The 20579-nt window shown below is 37.0% G+C and overlaps 2 protein-coding genes across 4 annotated transcripts in view; one reads left to right on the forward strand and one right to left on the reverse strand.

Moving 5' to 3' along the window:
• ART3 (ADP-ribosyltransferase 3 (inactive)) overlaps positions 1 to 20579 on the reverse strand; it is a 109169-nt gene that overhangs the window by 40808 nt on the left and 47782 nt on the right. Inside the window, exon 1 of one of the 3 annotated variants that reach the window (XM_070394646.1) lies at positions 7193 to 7493. The exons of 1 other annotated variant lie outside the window; for it this stretch is intronic. The gene's annotated coding sequence lies outside the window, so the exon portion shown is untranslated. Of the gene's footprint in view, positions 1 to 6227; positions 6347 to 7192; positions 7494 to 20579 lie in introns of those variants that run through there. One more of the 3 variants, XM_070394655.1, reaches the window with a different exon arrangement.
• Positions 13774 to 15972, forward strand: CXCL11 (C-X-C motif chemokine ligand 11). Its single transcript, XM_070394717.1, has 4 exons — positions 13774 to 13885; positions 14686 to 14812; positions 14925 to 14997; positions 15229 to 15972. Exons 1-4 carry the CDS (start codon positions 13825 to 13827, stop codon positions 15268 to 15270), a joined length of 303 nt encoding a protein of 100 aa, XP_070250818.1. The 5' UTR covers positions 13774 to 13824; the 3' UTR covers positions 15271 to 15972.

Genomic DNA, 20579 nt, shown 5'->3' on the forward strand with positions numbered 1-20579 from the left:
AATTTAATTATCTTCATTATTATCTATATAATGGCCATATACATTTTTATTAAGATTTTATTTTTAAGAGTAGTTGAAGCAATAGCTATATTTTCATCTGCATTTTTTCTCCATACAAGATAAAATTGATTAATTAATGTAGATTTAGGAAGAAAAGAGGCTTTTAAAGGAGACAGAAAATAAGCAATTTTCATTTACTTAGCAGCTGTAAGATATCCAAAATTGCATGGACCTTGTGGATTAAGGACACTAAACAAGGGTAGAAAGGATCTGATTGGAAAGGCCTGTGGAAGGGATGCCTTCCTAAGAAAGAGGGGAATAAAAGGAAGAATAATTTTTACTTGTAGCCCTGAACATTTCTTTTTTAAATACATAGAAGAACACTATGAAAAAAGGTGAAATTTTGACATAACATGAAGAACAAAGCAAAACTCTGTCCCTGGGCATGGCTAATATAATCAAGAGTTTAGTTATTAACTCTTCCCAAAGCTGGAAACCCCCATGAAGTAACTATTGTCAGAACATCATTCAAACTTAAAAGGAAACTGAAGATAACTTCATGCCCTTTAATTTAATCCTACTCCCTTCTGGAACAGGAAATCTTTGCTTTTAAAAAAAGGGAAGCAAAACTAAAAGGGGTAGTCCCTCTTATATGTAAGAAGAGTTGATTACATAAATGGGTCTGACACCTTTTTTTAATGCTTTGTTTTGCTATCTTCTTTTCTTTTAACTGAGGTAAATTTGTCTATAACATTATATTAGTTTCATGTGTACAACATAATAATTTGATATTTGTATACTCTACAAAGTGATCACCACCACAAGTCCAGTTAACCTCTTTCACCATACAATGAATCCCCTTGACACATTTTGCCCATGTCCAATGCCCTTCCCCTTTGGTAACCACCAATCTGTTTTGTGTCTATGAGTTTGGTTTTGTCTTCTTTTGTCTATTTGTTTCGTTTTTTTATATTCCACTCATAAGTGAAATCATACGGTATTCATTTTCTCTGACTTATTTCACTGATAACAACAATAATCACTGTTAACATTTACTGAATATGTACCAAGCATAGTTCTAAGCACATATATTATCATTTGATCCTCAAAGCAACCTTATAAAGAATTACTTCCCTCACTTTATCATTTTAAGAGCTGAAGCAAGGTCATCCATCTAGAAGTGACAGAGCTGGAACTTGAATCCTCGTCTTTTGGCTAAAGCCCATGTTCCCAAACACTAATCTACCTCTACTTTTTCAATATCTATAATGGAAAGGAAACAAGTAAGATAGCACCCATGTGATGAGAAAAGTTTTTTGGTTTTGCTCTTTTTGTGTGTATCTTTTTTTGTATAAGTCCGAAGGTAGAAATGGCTTGAACAAGTTAATACCCTAAATGGAAAAAAGTTCACTGAGAGAGACTGAAAATTGATTCTATTGTTCCACTTTCAGCTTTTGCACTGATCTTGATGAAAACGGAAACAAGCTGCATTACACAGCTATTTCAGTCATTCTCTCTACAAATAATTCTTAACTACCTATTATGTGACATGCACCATACAAGAAACTTATAATATGACAGAGAGCAAAAACCGCAGTTTGCCGTCCACTGTGCTAAACAAATGTCAGGGATTGTTAATAAATCACTTCGTCTCTTTTTGTACCTGTTTTCTTTTTTTTTTTAAATTAGGGTAATTAACTACTCAATAATCACTTTGTGGCCTATAGTAAGGATTGTAAAATAACCTAATTTGCTTCAAGCCTATGAGTAGGATAATTTCTCCAAAACTTAAGAAGCACCTGAGAAGTGTTACAGAGAATGGAGAGCTTGGGATTGGAGGAAATAACGTGATGAATGACATTTCCAGAAAGGAAAAAGCATTGGCTAGAGTAGTTTTAGGAATGACTAATGGCTCTGAAGAAATCTTCAGGGTAACCTCAGATAATTATGCCCCTGATTGCCATGCCCAGAGTCACAGTTCAGAAGGACCAGGCTCTATTACACAGATATTGTATCATACACTTGAAATCTAAATGATCCTATTACCAATGTCACCCCAATAAATTTAATAAAATTTTTAAAAAATAATAAAAGAAAACCAGGCTCAGTATGTCCTTCTCCTCTAGTGTGAAGATAAATAAGTACTAAGAATAATGACAGTAAGTGAAGTAAAAAGAATATATTGCAGTTACAAATGCTAAAATTTTCTTAATGGACTTAACTATTATTGGGTGTTATTTTTCTTTGATAAATGATTGCCTTATGGGAGGATATGATTTAACCATAAATTTTAGTCAGTTGTAGCTTTAGATTTGTTTCAAGCTATATACTTAATTGAAAATAGTCCATCAACATTTGGTTAAAATATTTTTAATTACTTGAAAGTAGTTTGTTCTTATTTACATTTGTATTTGTAAGTGAAAATTATGATATGTAGGGTAAATGCAACATTAATAAAGCATCAATAAAAGGAATGAAAGAAAGGATGGAGAGAGAGAGAAAAATAATAAAGAAAAAAAAAGCAAGAGAAAGGGAAGGGAAGACAGTAAGAAAACGAAAAGAACTTATGCCTTTGGACTTTCCAAAGCAAATACCTGTCTTTAGATTCTTCCCCTACACCGTGAGTACAAAGGCAACAGAAAGAAAGCCACTTACAAATTTACAAATTTAATTCAAAACATAGGGGGAAATGCCCTAACTACAGAAAAAGACAAACATAAGTTGCTTTGGCAAAAAGACTACATGCTTACTGTGATTGTAGTGTGTGTGTGTGTGTGTGTGTGTGTGTGTAGGAAATTCCTGTTCTTTTTCTCACCTTTTAAATAATTAGTTTCTTTTCGTTTTTTCTCTTTTCTTGCCCAAGGTAACAGAAAGATAGAAATGAATTTCTCTATACAAATTCATCAGGAATGATTGATTCCTAGAATTATAAAGTTTACTGAGTCATTAACTGTTGATACATGCATTTTATCAACTTTCTATATCACTCAAAGACGGAATCTTTCTTTAGAGTGACATAAATCTGGTGACAGTTATAGGAAGCTCAGGTTCAGTCTCTAGATTATCTGGAAACTCATTCAGACTCCCAAAGCTCCTATCCACAGTATTTCACACATCATATCTTTCTTCAACTTTAAAGAATACAAACCCAAATAATATTTAAACAATACAAAGCCATTGTTATAATGGATATCAATTTGGGTTTTAAAAAATAAACAAACAGGTAATCTTGATAGTAAGATGAAAAAGGCATTCACGGTAATCAAAACATTCATGAAAGTGACTGCAGAACTTTTTGGCTAAATTCTAAATGAAGTCTGATTCTACTTAATCTTATTGTACAAACTGCACCTGGCAGTCATGAGCAATTAGCACTTTATAAAGAAAGGTTTCTTTTCTGACCAACTCAGTTGGGACTCTCTAGTTTCCAGCACAGCTATCTACAGCAGTCAGCAGGCCGTGAGAAGCCTCTGAAGAGAAAAAAAAAATGTGGCAGCAGAGCCTCGAATATTACGGATAAAAATCAAACTGTGCTGCTATCAATGTTCAAGAGTAAATTCTTTTTTAATGAATATCTGTAAGCCATGATAAGATCCCAAAGTCTGGCCAACTTTTATTCTAATTTACAGGTATTTCCCCACATATCAATGGGACCTAATTCAAAAGTTCATTTAAAGACCCATTATTTTCTACCAAGATGACCTTTTTCATGACAAAGCCTATAGTTCGAGCTCTCTCTGAGTTAACTCTATTTCAGCAGGCTAGCCTAGAAATTTAACCTAATACATATTATTTTTCTATGGAGAAATGTATTATGGACCTCAACTTGAGATGTCAGAAATACATCTCTTTCGCTTATTGACTCTGTGCCCAACCAGACAGGAACTCTGCCTCTTTCCTGGTCTATTTAAACACATCCAACACCCCATTACTTTGTTAAACCATAATGTTGGTTCCTGTCAATTCCAGGCCCACTCCCGTCTTACTCTAAAACAGCTTCTCTTTTCTTTTTCCCTAACTCCTGAATCCCTGACAATTTGAGAACTGTTTATTCCTAAAGTCCCCACTTTTGGACTTTAGGAATATGTAAAATCAAATTTCAAGGGTTCTGGAGGGGAAGGGGCTTGGGATGAGGTGAGAGGTAGCAAGTAGGGCTACTATTTATTTGTTTTGTTAACCTTCACCTGAGGGTATTTTTTCTATTGCTTTTCAAAGAGAGTGGGTGGGAGGGAGAGAGTGGATGGGAGGGAGGGATGGAGGGAGGGAAGGTGAGAGAGGGTGACTGATTTGTCTTGAGAGGGACACATGGACTGGTTGTCTCTCACACGTGCCCTGACAGGGGGTAGGGAGCAAACCCACAAGCCCAAGTATGTGCCCTTGCCCAGGAATCGAACTTGTGACCCTTTGGTGCACAGGTCAATGCTCTAGCCACTTAGAAACACCATCCAGGGCTAGGGCTACTGTTTAGAATGTAGAATGTACTGATTTAGATAGAACACAAACTAGAGAAAAGGAGGAGGCAGTGGGATGGAGGGATGGGAATAAGGGAGCAGATGGAGGATGGGAATAAGGGAGCAGCACTGTCACTGATGTCCTCCAGTGGTTGCCTTTCCTCCTCCTCTATCCTTCCCAGTTTCCACTGGGAGGAACACCCCTTATCCTATATAATAAAAGCCTAATATGCTAAGTGCCCAACCATTCGTTCGACCATTTGATCAGGTGCTATGATGTGCACTGACCACCAGGGGGCCGAAACTCTGATCGGTAGGTTAGCTTGCTGCTGTTGTCTGGCTGATCGGGACTGGGTGAGATGGGCCAGACATGCCCTGGAGCCTTCCCATGGTCTGTCCCTGGCTCCGATCGTGCACCGGTGGGGTCCCTCAGCCTGGCCTGTGCCCTCTCGCAATCCGGGACCTCTCGGGGAATATCGGAGAGCTGGTTCCGGCCTGATCCCCACAGTCAGGCCGAGGGACCCCACCGGTGCATGAATCTGTGCACCAGGCCTCTAGTCTGGTATAAATTCCCAGGGACAGGATCAATGTGCTGGCTGCCTACTGTTGCCTCAGACCAAAGTTTCGGTCCACCCCACCAAACTGTAGAATTCTATCACTGGAATAAGCATCAGTTGTTCTTAAGTTTTCTATGGTTTGCTACTGCTAGTCATGATGGGAAACTAGAGGGTAAACGCTACTAAAAAAAGATTAAGTTTTAAGAAGTCTCACATTCATCATTCTCCTGATATTCAATGACATATAAATTAAACCGGGCTCTGGACTTTCTCAAGCTTTCCTAATTGCTTCCTCACCAGGACCCTCAGATTCTATTTATTCCAAGTTACTCCAATCTTTTTTTGAGTTTTCTATTTTCCAGGGAGCCATGGGTCTGGGAGTTATACAGTCAGACCTCTGAGGTGGCCTTTCAGCCTACCATTTTCATCACAAAAAAAAACAGGAACGCCAGTGTGCTTTTTCTGCTGCTGTCCCCTGACTCTGCTACTTTACTAAATGATTTGGGGGAAGAATTACATAATCTCTTAAAGCCCCATGCTCTTCTTTAAAAAGAGAACAGTGGTTCTCCTACTTACAGAATTATTATGAGGACCCGTGAGACACTATGCACAACACCTGGCACATGGTAAGCTTCCAAACAAACAATGACAATTACTATGGTCCCCATCACCCTTCCTGTTACCATGGTACACCCAGCCCCCACTGGTAAAGATGCAAGGTGAGAGGTAGGAAACCAGAGCTGAGGAGCGAGCCACGTTTCCCTGACCACACCTCTTACTGCTTACCTACCCACACATTAAAGGTAGAATAAGGAAGCAAGAAATAGAGAAAGTAAGCTAGGTTTTATATGACTCTAAGGTGGAATCAGGAAGTTAGGAAAATCTTAGAAATAGGGAAATGAGAAGGATGTTTTGTTGGCTTTTTATTAAAAATGAAAATAGCACTTATCATAATGTAGAAAATAATATACAGCCTATCTAAATATTCTTGTTTCGAATCCAAGAGAAAATCATTATAAGTACCAAGATAATATTTATAACCAAAAAATGTCTTTCCAATCCTATTTTTTCATATTCCTAATTATATCTCCTATTTAAAACACTGCATTTAGTTAACCCTTAGTTCATAATGGCAAGCCACGGGACTGAAATGTTCCATATAAATGGACGTTTTACTCATTCTATTAAAAAAAACATACAATGCAATGTAATTTCATACCTTATATACATAGCTCCTCTAACATTCACATGCAGCACACATCTCTCCAGGCAAGATCCTTTTGTGCATTACTCTCTTTCTCATTAGCCCTGAAATAATATCAGCCAGATCTATTTTCCCTTGTTTTCCAGCTTGAGTAGCAGAGGTAATAAACTAATAAATGAAGCTAGCACACAATTTTCCCTCTTATTGAATCAAGCTTCCTTCAATTAGCTGTTTATAAAGTTGCTTACTGCTAATCTCTCACATGTTTTTATCCCCTAACAATAGGCATGCTGTTTCCCAACTTGGAAAATTAACATTAACATCCACATTAACTGGGCAGTTGTCGATGGCAGTCATTTTCCAGGCGGCCAACTTAAGGCCATGCACAGAGCTGCCTTTGTTGTGAGAAAAAAGATTTCTCTGAAGTTTATGGTGATGTTGAAGCTGTTTTGTACAACCCACTGCTCCTGGCTCAAATACATGCAAATCACAGCAAATGTTCTGTGAAGAGTAGTCTAGAGAGCACTGAAAAGATGGTTAATCTAATCAAAGAGGTAACAGACTTGATAGTTTCTTCTTCTGAGTTCTAAATTTTAACATATGAAATTTGAAAATTTTACCAAAAATTCCAAAAGAAAGCAATTCATTTTCAAACCCATGTTCTTTTCTTCCCCTCTGAATTATTGTGAAAAGAAATCAAGTAGCTTCTCTTTGACATTTGTTATACTTTTCTAAAATCAACTTGGCAGTATTCACTTGGCAAAATGTAACATCCCAAGGCAAGTAAATTTAGTTCTAGATAAAAGAAACAGTATTTACATACTGTGTTTGTCCAAGTTAAAGAAAGCATATAATGATTATTTGATAACACTCCTTCCAAAAAGGTAGCATTACGTTTTCTTTTAAGAAGAGGAATGGCAGGTCGAAAGCATAAATGATTTTCAAGAAAATTACGATAAAGAGTTGTAGTTCATACTTACCTGGCAGGGGAGATACCATGATCATAAAGAGTTGTAGTTCAGGAAATCACTGGCAGCTTAGCTTAGCTGCCCCAGAAAACCCTCTCCTTTGCAATAAATTAAGGCAATGGAAAGCTATCCAACCCCAGGAACAAGAAACAGACAGCTTGTATCTAATCAGCATGAACAGGCACAGTTTAAAAGCCAAGTAAATTGAATTGTCAGTAACTATTTTTCAAATCTTCAATCACTGGACGCTAAAAGCTTATTTCTTCTCTTTGTCTCATCTTTCTGAGTACAGATATCTATCTCTCCTTTAACATCAGAAATTTGGTACAGAGTTCAGTAATCATTCATCCAAGTGTGCCAAGGTTCTGATTTCATTCCTTCTGGCATTTTGCCAAGGGGAGGAAAGGTAGATGGCTGGCAGTGGCTCTCTCAAGCATGGTAAGGTCAGTATAGTGATGGTGGCTACTGAAAACTGGCCCTTCTTTTGTGCATCCACTTGAGACTACAATGTTTGGAGTAGCACATAACAAGGATGAAATCATCCTTATGAAATGTGAGCTCTGGTACATCTCATTCTCAAATACCAAACTGCATTAGCAGGGTACAGCTTTCACAAATGTCTTCTTATGTTAAAGTACAAGAAACAGATCCAAGTATAGACTCAAACATCTTCATTCAAAATGCACTCGCTCTTTGGAATGCTTTCAAATAGCAATGAAATATGCACAATTAATTAATACCTTAATGGTTTTTTAAAATTGTTTTTACAACTTTCCCCAAGATTTTCTGGTGCCTAATGGCTGCCTTGTATATATCCTGCAGGATTTGTCTGATTTGGGAGAAGAGTATTTAAATAATGTAAAAAATCACAGAAATAGTATTCCATTAAAGGCTCCTAAAAATTTCCACTGGTAGCTCCCCAAATGTACTAATCTCTTTATGACAGAGCCTCAGGTACTATATTACTGCACTTTTAAGAGTTAAGGATTCTACTCAATCAGTTCAGTCTATTTACATTATTTTAGGTGCTTATCACATGTATGACAACCTCTTCCCTAGGAGTGAGTCATCAGCCTTCTATAATAACAAAACAATAGGATTCTGTTAAGTAATAGTAATTTATAATAGGAATGTTAGTTTCCATTTCTAACCCACTTTTCACTACGTTAACTAGACAAAATATCCTTGATATTACTTATTTTTATAATAAATATATTTCATAGTCTTGGTGAATGGTGGGTTGGGAATTAAAACTTCAAATGTTTTGCATTAATCTCTTCCCACTTGAAAATATTTTAAACACTTGAAACATCTGAAAAGTCTATATTAATTGGATAACTTGAGATCATAACTAAAAGTTCAGATGATTCACAGATTAGAGGGTATTTAAGCTAGAAGAGTCTGTTGATTAATTATAGAAACTAGATTAGTTTCCTGAGATTCTCCTTTAAATTCAAGGGAAAAATTGGTTGAGTCGTTGAACCTGAAACAGTCCAACTCCAAAAACAACAAGAGATCTGGCAAATGCTACTAAAAAGACAGAGCAGTTTAATCTTTGTCCTGCTTAATCAGAGAAAGAACAATGAAGTATATATAATGACTTAGTGAAGAGGAAAAGAACAAAAGGATTAGGGAGACTTAGAAAAGTTTCTAAAACAAAACAAAAAGCACAGTATCTCTCCTCTCCATCCCTTCTTTATTTAAAATTAAGTGTCAAGGCAGTATAATATGCTAAATGCCAAATGAATAACTAGATCTATACTATCCAATATGGAAGCCACTAACCATGTGACTACTGAGCATTTGAACATTTTTTCTTTTTTTTTAATCCTCGCCCGATGATATTTTTTTCCATTGATTTTCAGAGAGAGTGGAAAAAAGAGGGAAAAACAGAAATATCAATGTGAAAAAAACACATCAATTGCTTGCCTTCTGCAAGCACCCTGACCAGGGAAGGAACCTGCAACCAAGGTACGTGTCCTTGACTAGAATCAAACCTGGGACCCTCTGGCCTGCAGACTGATGCTCTATCCACTGAGCCATACTGGCTAGAGCGACACTGAGCATTTAAAATGTTGCTTGTCTAATTTGAAGACGTAGAACTAAAATAATCTTATTTAATATTTTTATATTGATTACACATTGGAATACTTTTTTCATGCTTTGGATTAAATAAAATATATTATCAAAATTAATTTCATCTGTTTCTTTTTAGTTTTTAAATGTGGATACTAGAATATTTAAAATTAAATATGTGGCTCACATTAGGCTCACATTATATTTTCTACTGGATAAAGCTATACGACAGTAAGTGCTATGAAGCCAGGAGAAGAAATCTTTATGTCTTGAAGAAGGCTTCCTGAAGATATCACAACTTAAAGGAAGAGAAAACTAGAGGAACCAGATTATATGAACAGGAGGAAGAAGGATCCTCAAGTTCACTGGATGAGGGGGTATTCTGAAAGAAGTTATTTCTCCGCACATGATATTAGAAAGTATTTAGTCCAGAACAACTCATAGTCCTGAAAACACACATCTACAGAAACAGCAGAAATCAGGCAGACTATCTTCTACAATGAGTTAGTTAGAAAGCTGCCAACTTTGCAAGACACAAAAAGGAAGCTCTATCTTCAATACTCAAGAGTGCCAAGCATGTAAGAGGCACCTAAAATAAATATTTGTTAAATGAATGAATGAGCAAATTATCTACTGTGAAAAAGGGTGGTGCTTTCCAGTAAACTTTAAGGCAGGACACGGGAGGAGACATTAAAGAAGGAGAGTGTTAAGGAAAAACAGAGCATCTGGCCATATTAGCAGCTGCCAGAGCCTTAATTAGGCTCACTTTTTGTATTGTTCAAGAAAATGAGGTGAGCCCTGACCAGTTGGCTCCGTGGATAGAGCATTGGCCTGCGATTGAAGAAGGGTCCTGGGTCCAATTCCAGTTAAGGGCACATACCTTGGTTGCAGGCTCGATCCCCAATAGGGGACATGCAGGAGGCAGCTGATTGATGTTTCTAACTCTCTATCCCTCTCCCTTCCTCTCTGTAAAAATCGATAAAATATATTTTTTCAAAATGAGATGAAAAGATTAAAATTCAAAACCAGTTCCTCTCCCAACTCTGCATAATTTTAGATCTATTACCTGAGGACTTGAAGTGAAGAACTAAATAAACCTTCCTTAGCATCCAAACTGCAACTCAGCTCTGAGGAAAAGCAGACGAGGCTGCATCCACATGGGTGGAAAGAACCGTCTTCTGGGGTCATACACAAGCAGCAGCAGCACCCTCCCTACAGACTGCTGGTGGTCTTCCTCACAGGAAGAAGAAGGACTTTTCCTTCTCCCTGTCTTCTCCCCTATTCCCTCCTAGAATATTTAGAAACACAGAAAAATTAGAGACCGCGAATAGTCTGATATGGGAATGATTAGGTGAAAAATGTCTGTGTATGTCCAAAGGAGCCGGGGCGGGGAGGAACTAGTTTCTGATGTTTTTAAATATTATGTACCATATTATATACATGTACAATATTATATAGTAATGGTTGTCAATAAAACAACATACTCAGAGTTCTGAAGAAAATTATGGCCCACACGTTTTCTATCCAGCCAAATAGTAATTCATGAAAGCAAAAGGAAGTCTGTTCATGTTTTATAAAATTTGAAGTATGCCTACTTATTTATTTATGTATTTATGTATGCATTTATTTATTGTTTTTAATCCTCACCAGAGGATACTTTTTTGTTTCTTACTAATTTTAGAGAGAGGGGAAAGGAAGGAGGGAGGGAGGGAAAGAAGGAGGGAGGGAGGGAGGGAAAGAAGGAGGGAGGGAAGGAGGGAGGGAGGGAGGGAGGGAGGGAGGGAAAGGGGGGGAGAGAGATTGAGGAAGAGAAACATCAATGTATGAGAGAAACACTGATTGGTTGCCTCTTGTATGTGCCTCCACTTGGAATTGAACCTGCAACCTACTAGTAGATATGTATCCTGACCAGGAATCGAACTGACAATCTTTCTGTGCATGGGAAAATGCTCTAACCCAGCCACCCCAGCTAAGTGAATTATGCCTATTTAAAACAGTATGACATAGAATCAAGTCCTAGGTTATACATAAAAAAATTAAAGATTACTAGCAAAATACAAAATTATGTATTTCTTTCAAATCACATAAAAATGTAAAAGGGAATATATTTAACATTAGTAAGAAAACATAAAGACAGAAAATAGTAATAAAGCATTTTAAAATCTTCTAATTATACAGTAAATACATTTACCCATTAAAATCCCTTGATTTAATTTTTTTAAGTGTCTACAAGTGACACACTTAAAACAAATAGATTTAGAAAGCTTGAGAGGAAAAGGTAAAGATAAAAAGCAGGGGTTACATCAAAGTAGAACACAAGCCATAAAAACATTACATAAGAAAATAAGATGGTGTTTTTTTTTTAAATCCACAACTCATACAACTTTATGTGCTAAATAGCTGTGCTAAAATATATATAAAATAAAAACTGTTAAATATGCAAAAATAATAAATATCATTGGTATTTTCAGTGGTTAGAGCATCAGCCAATGCGCCAAAGGGCTTCAGGTTCAATTCCCAGTCAAGGGCACATGCCTGGGTTGCAGGTTCACTCCCCAACTCCGGTCTGGACAAATGTGGAAGGCAACCAATCCATACATCTCTCTCACATCAATGTTTCTCTCTCTTCCCCCGCCTCTGCTCCCCCCTTTCTCTCTTCCTTTCATTCTCTCTGAAAGCAATGGAAAAAATATTCTCAGGTGAGGATTCACAAACAAACCAAAAACTGGAAAAAAAGTAAAATTGTCATTATTCGCAGATGTAGATTGCTTTGGGTAGTATGGACATTTTAATAATGTTGATTCTACCAATCCATGAACATGGTAGATTCTTCCATTTGTTTATTGTACATAGAAAAACCTAAAGACTCCATCAAAAAACTACTAGACTTAATAAATGAATTCAGCAATGTAGCAGGATACAAAATTAACACCCAGAAGTTAATAATTTTGTATGGCTTTTTTATACACCAATAATGAACTCACAGAAAGAGAAACTAAAAAAAAAAATCCCATTTACCATTGCAACAAAAAAATTAAGATACTTAGGAATAAATTTAACCAAGGAGGTAAAGGATCTGTACTCAGAAAGTTACAAGATGCTCAAAAAAGAGATAGAGGGCCCTAACCAGTTTGGCTCAGTGGACAAAGCATCGGCCTGCGGACTAAAGGGTCCCAGGTTCGATTCCAGTCAAGGGTATGTACCTTGGTTGCAGGCACATCCCCAGTAGGGGGTGTGCAGGAGGCAGCTGGTCGATGTGTCTCTCTCATCAATGTTTCTAACTTTCTATCACTCTCCCTTCCTCTCTGTAAAAAAATAAATAAATATATATGTGTGTATATATATATATATATATTTTTTTTTTTTTTTAAATAGAGGAAGAAATAAACAAATGGAAGAATATACCATGTTCATGGATTGGTAGAATCAACATTATTAAAATGTCCATACTACCCAAAGCAATCTACAAATGCAATCCCCATTAAAATACCAATGGCATACTTCAAAGACCTAGAACAAACTCTCCAAAAATTTATTTGGAATAAAAAAAGAGTTTGAATAGCTGTAGCAATCTTGAGAAAGAAGAACAAAGTTGGAGGGTTCACAATACCAGATATCAAACTATAGTACAAAGCCATTGTACTGATTCTGGCACAAGAACAGGCATATAGACCAGTGCAACAGAACAGAGAACCCAGAAGTCAACACAAGCCATTTTGCTCAATTAATATTTGATAAAGGAGGCAAAAATATATAATGGAGTCAGGACAGTCTCTTCAATAAATGGTGTTGGGAACATTGGACAGATACATGCCAAAAAAATGAAACTAGACTACCAACTTACACCATACACAAAAATAAACTCAAAATGGATAAAAGACTTTAAACAATAAAAAATAAATAAATGGGATACATTTAAACAGAAAAAAAAGAAATGGCTATAAATTCAGAAGTATATAGGCAGACTTCTTTAGACATGCAATTATAGTTGACAAAAATATAAATGAGGTTAAATAAAAGTCATTTCATGTTAAATAATGTAGGACTTGTATAAATGATAAGAGTTTGGACTTAAAAGCAAAAGTAAAATGCTAAAAATTGGTTTTTTTTTAAATATTCTTTTGTATAGTTATATGAAGAATGAGAGTGAAAGAACTGAAAACAGGAAGACAATCTTCCTGAATTAAAAAAAAAAAAGAATGGCAATCAGAATTCCACTGCCCAGGGGTAATCCAATAATTAAATACATTTCTAGGAAATGACACCTTAAGAAGGCTGTTTTCTATCTGGATACACAGCTGTTTACTCTTTATAGTAAAAAGTGCTCTCATGTTAGTATTACTTTCGACACTGTAACAACTAGGAAGGGAGAGTGATATTTAGAAGATAATAAAACAGAAACTCTTGGAAGCAAGAAAGGAGCATGACTCAAGGAGGGAAATTCCTGTTGCCATTAAGGATTGCTAGTATATAAAATGCCCTCTCTATGCCAACTAAGAACTCTCTTCTATGTTCAGCTTTTCTACTCCCTCCAAGAAGAGATCAACTTTGAAGCAGCAGCAACAAACATGAATGTGAAGGGCCTGGCTATAGTCTTGGCTGTGATATTCTGTGCTACAATTGCTCAAGGTATATGATACTTTTTATTTCTCAGCCTATAAATTTCTTTTCTAATTTTTCAAATGTTCTTTTCTTCCACTTTTATCCTAAAAGATACACTAAATTTTTACTTAACCTCACACATTAGAAATTATTACAGCTTTGACAGAGAATGTAAGAAATGTTTGAGGCATTAGAGATGATTATTGAAACTAGAGATGATAAATTTCACGAAATGTATTTGGCTACAAAATCTGACAAGAGCCTTTAGCAACAGTTTTTTAAAAAATATATATTTTATTGATTTTTTACAGAGAGGAAGGGAGAGGGATAGAGAGTTAGAAACATTGATGAGAGAGAAACATCGATCAGCTCCCTCCTGCACATCTCCTACTGGGGATGTGCCCGCAACCCAGACCGGAATTAAACCTGGGACCTTTCAGTCCGCAGGCCGAGGCTCTATCCTCTGAGCCAAACCAGTTTCGGCAGCAATAGTTTTAAATGTCTGTTAAAAAGATTTTTGTGAAATAATGTTACTAGCATCCTGGAAAAATTCTTGAGCATAAAAGCAAAAGGCAAATAAGCTTGATCTCCAAGACTTCTTTTATGCTTTTATCTAGTCTTTAATGATTTGGTTACAAATTTAAAGAGAAAATCATTAAGATATTACTTAAGCTCCTTTCCTAGTAACAGCAGGGTCAAGTGCTATTTGACAAATGACCATCTTTATCCTTAATGAAAACTGGGCTCACATTCTTCACCAGAATTGTAAACCATAGTCCTCTGTTGCAATCAGATCCATTAGTAACTGATGCTATGATCTGTTTTAGGTTTCCCAATGTTCAAAGGAGGACGCTGTCTCTGCATCGGCCCTGGAGCAAAGGCAGTGAAAGTGGCAGATATTGAGAAAATCTCTGTAATTTACCCAAGTAACAACTGTGACAAAGTAGAAGTGATGTAAGTAATGGACTTGCTAAAGATGACAATGATGGAGGCATTTGGGTTTTTTTTTTTTTGCTTATGCTTTTCCATTCAAAATTTAAGACTGTTTTGGATATTCCTTTAACAGTATCACCTTAAAAGCACATAAAGGACAAAGATGCCTAAATCCCAGATCAAAGCAAGCAAACATTATAATAAAGGTAGGTTACTAGATTACTTCCGTTTTATAGTGTTTTATCCAAGACAGATCTCTTGAAAAAAAAATAAAGTAGACAACTTCAGAAAAGATTCTATGATCCTGTATGAAGTGTTTTGATAAGGGGTCTTTGGTTCTAGTTAGTTTTCTTTTTTGCTGTATGTTTCTGCATGTCAACTATCACTGGGAAACAAGAACAGCCCAAATTTATAAAACTCTCATTTTCTAATTACAGAAAGTTGAAAGGAGGAATTTTTTAAAACATCAAAACATCTGAAGTCCTGGAAAAAAGGATATGAAAACTCAGAACAAGTTTAACTGTGACGATGAAATGTTAAGAATTCTGTAATAGGGAAATGACTTTCTGATGCCTATTGCAATGCGTATTCATGCATTTGTAGAATTTTAAGTTTGGAACCTTCTAGAAGACTTGATGTTTATAACTATTCTGCTGTGATGATGAAAACATTTCTAAGTTATCTGTCTGTACTTGATCTACATTTCATATTACAATCTGCAGTTAAAATGGAGACATTAATATTATTACTAGAGTCAAGATCTTATGAGTCAAAAGCATCCATGTATGTAATAAACATCCCCCCCAAAATTTTTAATGCAAATCCACATTTCTTTTCCCAAAAATCACATAGCACATATATACCTAGGAAAAAAAGTTCTTACATGTCACCTTGTTTATAAAAAGGCAATAATTCATGAAATGTACTATGAAAAGATTATATGCTAAGGAAAACTGCTAAGAATGCAAATATTTCATAACTGAATTAGCAGCTCTGGTCTTAATTTGATTTAAGCAACTTTTTCATTGATATGTTTTGAAACATTTAGGATATGTGGGTTTACTGTGCGTTTTGGTTGTATCTATTTTTATAAATTATAGCAACATTTTGGACACATTTTAAATATAAAATGTTTTTGTCTACCAAAGAAAATGTCGAAAAGAAATAAATATATATACATATCTGGCAATCACCTTTACTTTCTGTGGTTCTTTTTCTTAGGAAAATACATAATCTTACTTTTGTAAGTCATACCTACACTATACAATTTAGGGATATCTAAGATAGTTTTACTTTAAAAAGAATCAAAACCATTTTTCTCTATTAAAGTACCACAACTTCATTTATATTGGTAGGTATACGATAGTTAACAACTAACTAATACGGCACACAGAGATGGTATCTGGACAATAAAATAATGAGGGGTTCATGGTGGTCTTGTGCTCTGGTGGGAGATTGTGACCTGTGGAGTCTGGAAAAGAAGATTACTCTGACATTCCAACGGTAGGTTACCATAGCAGCAAAAGGACAACAGAGAGGCTCCATTAAGGTAAAGATTGTCAAGGAAGATTCAGTCCTAGGACATGACTTCCTACCATGACATACTTTTAGTTAGGAAGCTTTATCTCTGAGCATTCTATGTGGTTTAGTTTAGGTCTCCAAGTCTGTAAGGCCCTCTATGCAGGCCTCCCCTGAGCTTGTCAGATTTAGTATGTGGCCCCTTTTTTGTCCACACTTTGTAAAACAAAGACATTCATTTGTCTTCCAAAAATATGATATGCCTTTAACAATTTCACCTTGTATTTAAAAAAGCATAAAGCTACCTGTCAACACACAGAATTTTTTAGAAATATATTTTAATAGGTAGTTGTAAAGGAAAAATTGTCTCTCTTTTTAAGGGGTCTTCCTAAGTCCAAACCCCCTTTTTACTTGGGGGCAAATCCCTTATTATGAGAATTTTGGTGAGAGACCAAAAAGGAGAAGCCAAAGGAAGGAGATCCTTCCCTTCTTGGCAGCCAGAACAAGATCTCAGCCAAGCCACACCTACCCTAGACTTTGAACTCCAGCTAGCACCTGTCAAATAAACTACCAGTAAGTAAATTATTTAAACTGGCAGTAGGAACAGTGTAAGTCCTAACACATGTTTGTGCGGCATGGCTGGGTAGTATTCCTTGCCACCAAGCTCCCTTAAGTTTTTGTCAATTTTCCAAGAATCAAGCCTGATTCTTCAGTCTTCCTTTGGATTCTTCAATTAAATTCCTTTTCTGCTGAAGCTAGCCAGAGTTGATTTCTCTATCATGTAACAAAAAACCTTAGTTAATACAGCATTCTTTATACAGACACCTATACATCTGAAAAATAAAAATATTTGTTACAGAATTACCAAAATAGGACGTTTCTGTTTATCTGAAAAAAAGGACAATTTTACAATACAGACCAATCTTGAAAACATTATACTAAGCAAAAAAGGTAATTACAAAAGACATATTTATGATTCCATTAAACAAACTGTCCAGAATAGGCAAACCTATAGAGACAGACAGTAGGTTAGTTATTGCCAAGGATAAGAGGTAACAAGAAGTGACTCTTAACAGATACGGGGGTTCTTTTGGAGGTGATAAAAATGTTCTAGCTTTGGCCAGGTGGTTCAGTTGGTTGGAGCATCGTCCCACCACCAAAAGGTTGCCAATTTAATTCCCAGTCAGGGTACATACCTAGGTTGTGGGTTGGATCCCCGATCAGGGTGCCTACAGGAGGCAACCGATCAATGTCTTTCTCTTTTATCAATGATTCTCTCTCGTGCTCTTTCTTTCTTTCTCCATCTCTCTCTAAAAATCAATAAAAACATAAGGTGAACATTAAAGAAAAATATTTAAAATTGATTGTGGTAAAGGCTGTACAACTCTTTCAATCTGCTGTACTAAAAACTATTGAATTGTATACCTTACACTGGTGAATTGTATAGTATATTAATTATATCTCAATAAAAAATTCAAAATGAAAAGAGAGAACAATTTTAATGTGTTCTTCCATTGATATCAAAGAGCCAACCATAAAGCTGATCAGAGAATTGAAAAAAAGGAAATAGCAAAGGAGGATGCCTAAAACCTAATATGCCTTCTTACTGACTGGCTTCTTGATGGGTGCCTACAAGCAATAATGAGAAGCCAAAATGTTACCCAGGAAATTTGTATATAAATCTATATAACCTATATCATATATTTATACTGTGATATATAATATAGGTATATATTATAAACATAATATATAATAGTATAAATTTATAATAAAAAGTATAAATACAAATTAAATATGTAGTATAAACATGTGATCCTATCTAATAAAGAGGTGATATGCAAATTGACCATCACTCCAACACACAAGATGGCCGCCCCCATGTGGACACAAGATGGCCAGCAGGGGAGGGCAGTTGGGGGGGGACCCAGGCCTGCAGGGGAGGGCAGTTGGGGGCAACCAGGCCTGCAGGGGAGGGGAGTTGGGGGGGACCCAGGCCTGCAGGGGAGGGCAGTTGGGGGGACCAGGCCTGCAGGGGAGGAGACTTGGGGGGGACCCAGGCTTGCAGGGGAGGGTAGTTGGGGGCAACCAGGCCAACAGGAGAGGGCAGTGGAGGGGGTCAGGCCTGCAGGGGAGGGCAGTTGGTGGGGGGGGGGGGGACTAGGCCTGCAGGGAAAGGTAGTTGGGGAGACCAGGCCTGCAGGGGAGGCAGTTAGGGATGACCAGGCCTGCAGGGGAGGGCAGTTAAGTGCAATCAGACCAGCAGGAGAGGGCAGTTAGGAGTGACCAGGCCGGCAGGGGAGGACAGTTAGGGGCGACCATGCTGGCAGGGGAGGGCAGTTAGGGGTGACCAGGCCAGCAGGGGAGGGCAGTTAGGGGCAATTGGGCCAGCAGGGGAGCAGTTAGGCAACAATCAGGCTGGCAGGGGAGTGGTTAGGGGCAATGAGGCAGGCAGGTGAGCAGTTGGGTGACAGTGGTCCTGAATTATGAGAGGGATCCCAGATTGGAGAGGGTGCAGGCTGGGCTAGGGGACACACACCCCCGGTGCATGAATTTCATGCACCGGGCCTCTATTATATCATAAATCTACATAAATTTCTATATAGAAACTAGAGGCCCGGTGCACAAAATTCATGCATGGGTGGGGTCCCTAGGCCTGGCCAGCAATTAGGGCCAATCTACGGGGTGACCAGTGGGGAGATCGGGGGTCCCCTGCTAGCACCTGCCTTAGCCCTCCTGGCACCGCCTGCTTGCCAGCCACATCCCCTGCTGCCGCTGCCCGCCTCTCTGTGGGGCGACCAGTGGGGTGGTCAGGGGGCCCCACTGGCAACGGCCTAGGCCAGCCTGGGGCCTGCGGGAAGGGGGCAGCTTCTGTATTCAGTGTCTAACCCCTGGTGGTCAGTGTGCATCACAGTGACCAGTTGTTCTGCTGGTCATTCCACCGTTCAGTCAATTTGCATATTAGGCTTTTATTATATAGGATGGGACTTCTATATAAGTTCCCAAGATAGTTTCAAGACTTGGATCTAATACTTGACTATTTACAGTGATTTTTTAAGTGTATCTTTAAAAATAAAAATTCTTTGAGTTAGGGCTACATGATAAAATTTTTAAAGTAATATAGTACAGACCAGGGCATTATTATTGAGAAGACACCATATACTTAAATTTCTCCAGGCAAAATAAACATATTAAATAATTAACATAATACTTAAGCCATGATCCTTTTTACCTCAGTACTTTTGCACATTACTACTCCCTCTGTCCATTTCTTCACTAAGCTAATACCTACTAGTAACTTAGATCTCAGCTTAAATGATGTTTTTAACAAGAGGCTGTCTTTGAAACCATCCCTTAAAACTCAACTAAAATAGGTGTCCTATTTGTTTTCCTAACACTCTACTTTTCCATCACACTATTTCAGTTGTCACTAAAGAATTATGCCTGTGCTTAATCTATGCTCTCCCATAAGTATAAACTCAATAAGAAAACCACCGCAGTAGTTCTAGCCCACAGTACAGTGCCTAGCACATATCAGAACTTCAATAAATATTTGAAAATAGAATGACTAAATGGCAATATAAACTAAGGAGAAAGGAACTTACTTATAGCAATGGCATGAGAATGCACAATGTTAGGAAAGTATAAGGTTAGTTAAAAATAATAATTAGACTGGTTTGGTTGGAGTAAATAATGAAGGACATCAAATGTCTAGCTAAACAACCTTGAATTTTACTCTATCCAATGGGGATTAAATGTTCAAGAATAAGAGAATGACCCTATCCAAGTTATTATAAATTATTCTAATAATGGCATAGAAAGTTAATTGGAAATGGCAAAGACTGAGAAGGGATATGTTTCCATAGCTCAAGTCTCTATTTCCCAAACTTGAAATCATTTTCATATCACCTTTACACATTTTTACCATATTTCTGATCAATCTTCATTATATTTTGCAAATTCTGTGCATCACTGTACTTTACATACATTTACATAAAAAGCAAACTTTCACTACTATCCATGTGAAATCAGTTATCACTTGCTATAGAAATAAAATGTAACAATAAAGGAAATATCATGAAAAGTACTAAATTTCAGCTATGCCAAAGGTTTGAAGCAACAGGCCTGCTCTGTATTTGTTAAAAGGGAAATTAACATAGTGAGATGTCTGAAAGTCATACTAATACCAACTTGAGACTTTCCATGATTTAATCAGGACTGAATGTAAATAGAAAATAACTGATATTAAATGTTTTATCAGTGAGCCCCCTAG

This window comes from Myotis yumanensis, unplaced genomic scaffold (assembly GCF_028538775.1).
Source record: "Myotis yumanensis isolate MYYU_CA2020_CCGP unplaced genomic scaffold, mMyoYum1.0.hap1 SCAF_1, whole genome shotgun sequence".
Classification (NCBI taxonomy): Eukaryota; Metazoa; Chordata; class Mammalia; order Chiroptera; family Vespertilionidae; genus Myotis; species Myotis yumanensis.

What these genes read in the sequence shown, in the direction of transcription:
- CXCL11 (XM_070394717.1), top strand. Translation starts at nt 13,825, where the DNA reads ATGAATGTGAAGGGCCTGGCTATAGTCTTGGCTGTGATATTCTGTGCT. An exon ending in TGTGACAAAGTAGAAGTGAT is followed by an intron (nt 14,813 to 14,924) that starts GTAAGTAATGGA and finishes TTCCTTTAACAG; the next exon opens with TATCACCTTAAAAGCACATA. An exon ending in AAGCAAACATTATAATAAAG is followed by an intron (nt 14,998 to 15,228) that starts GTAGGTTACTAG and finishes TTCTAATTACAG; the next exon opens with AAAGTTGAAAGGAGGAATTT.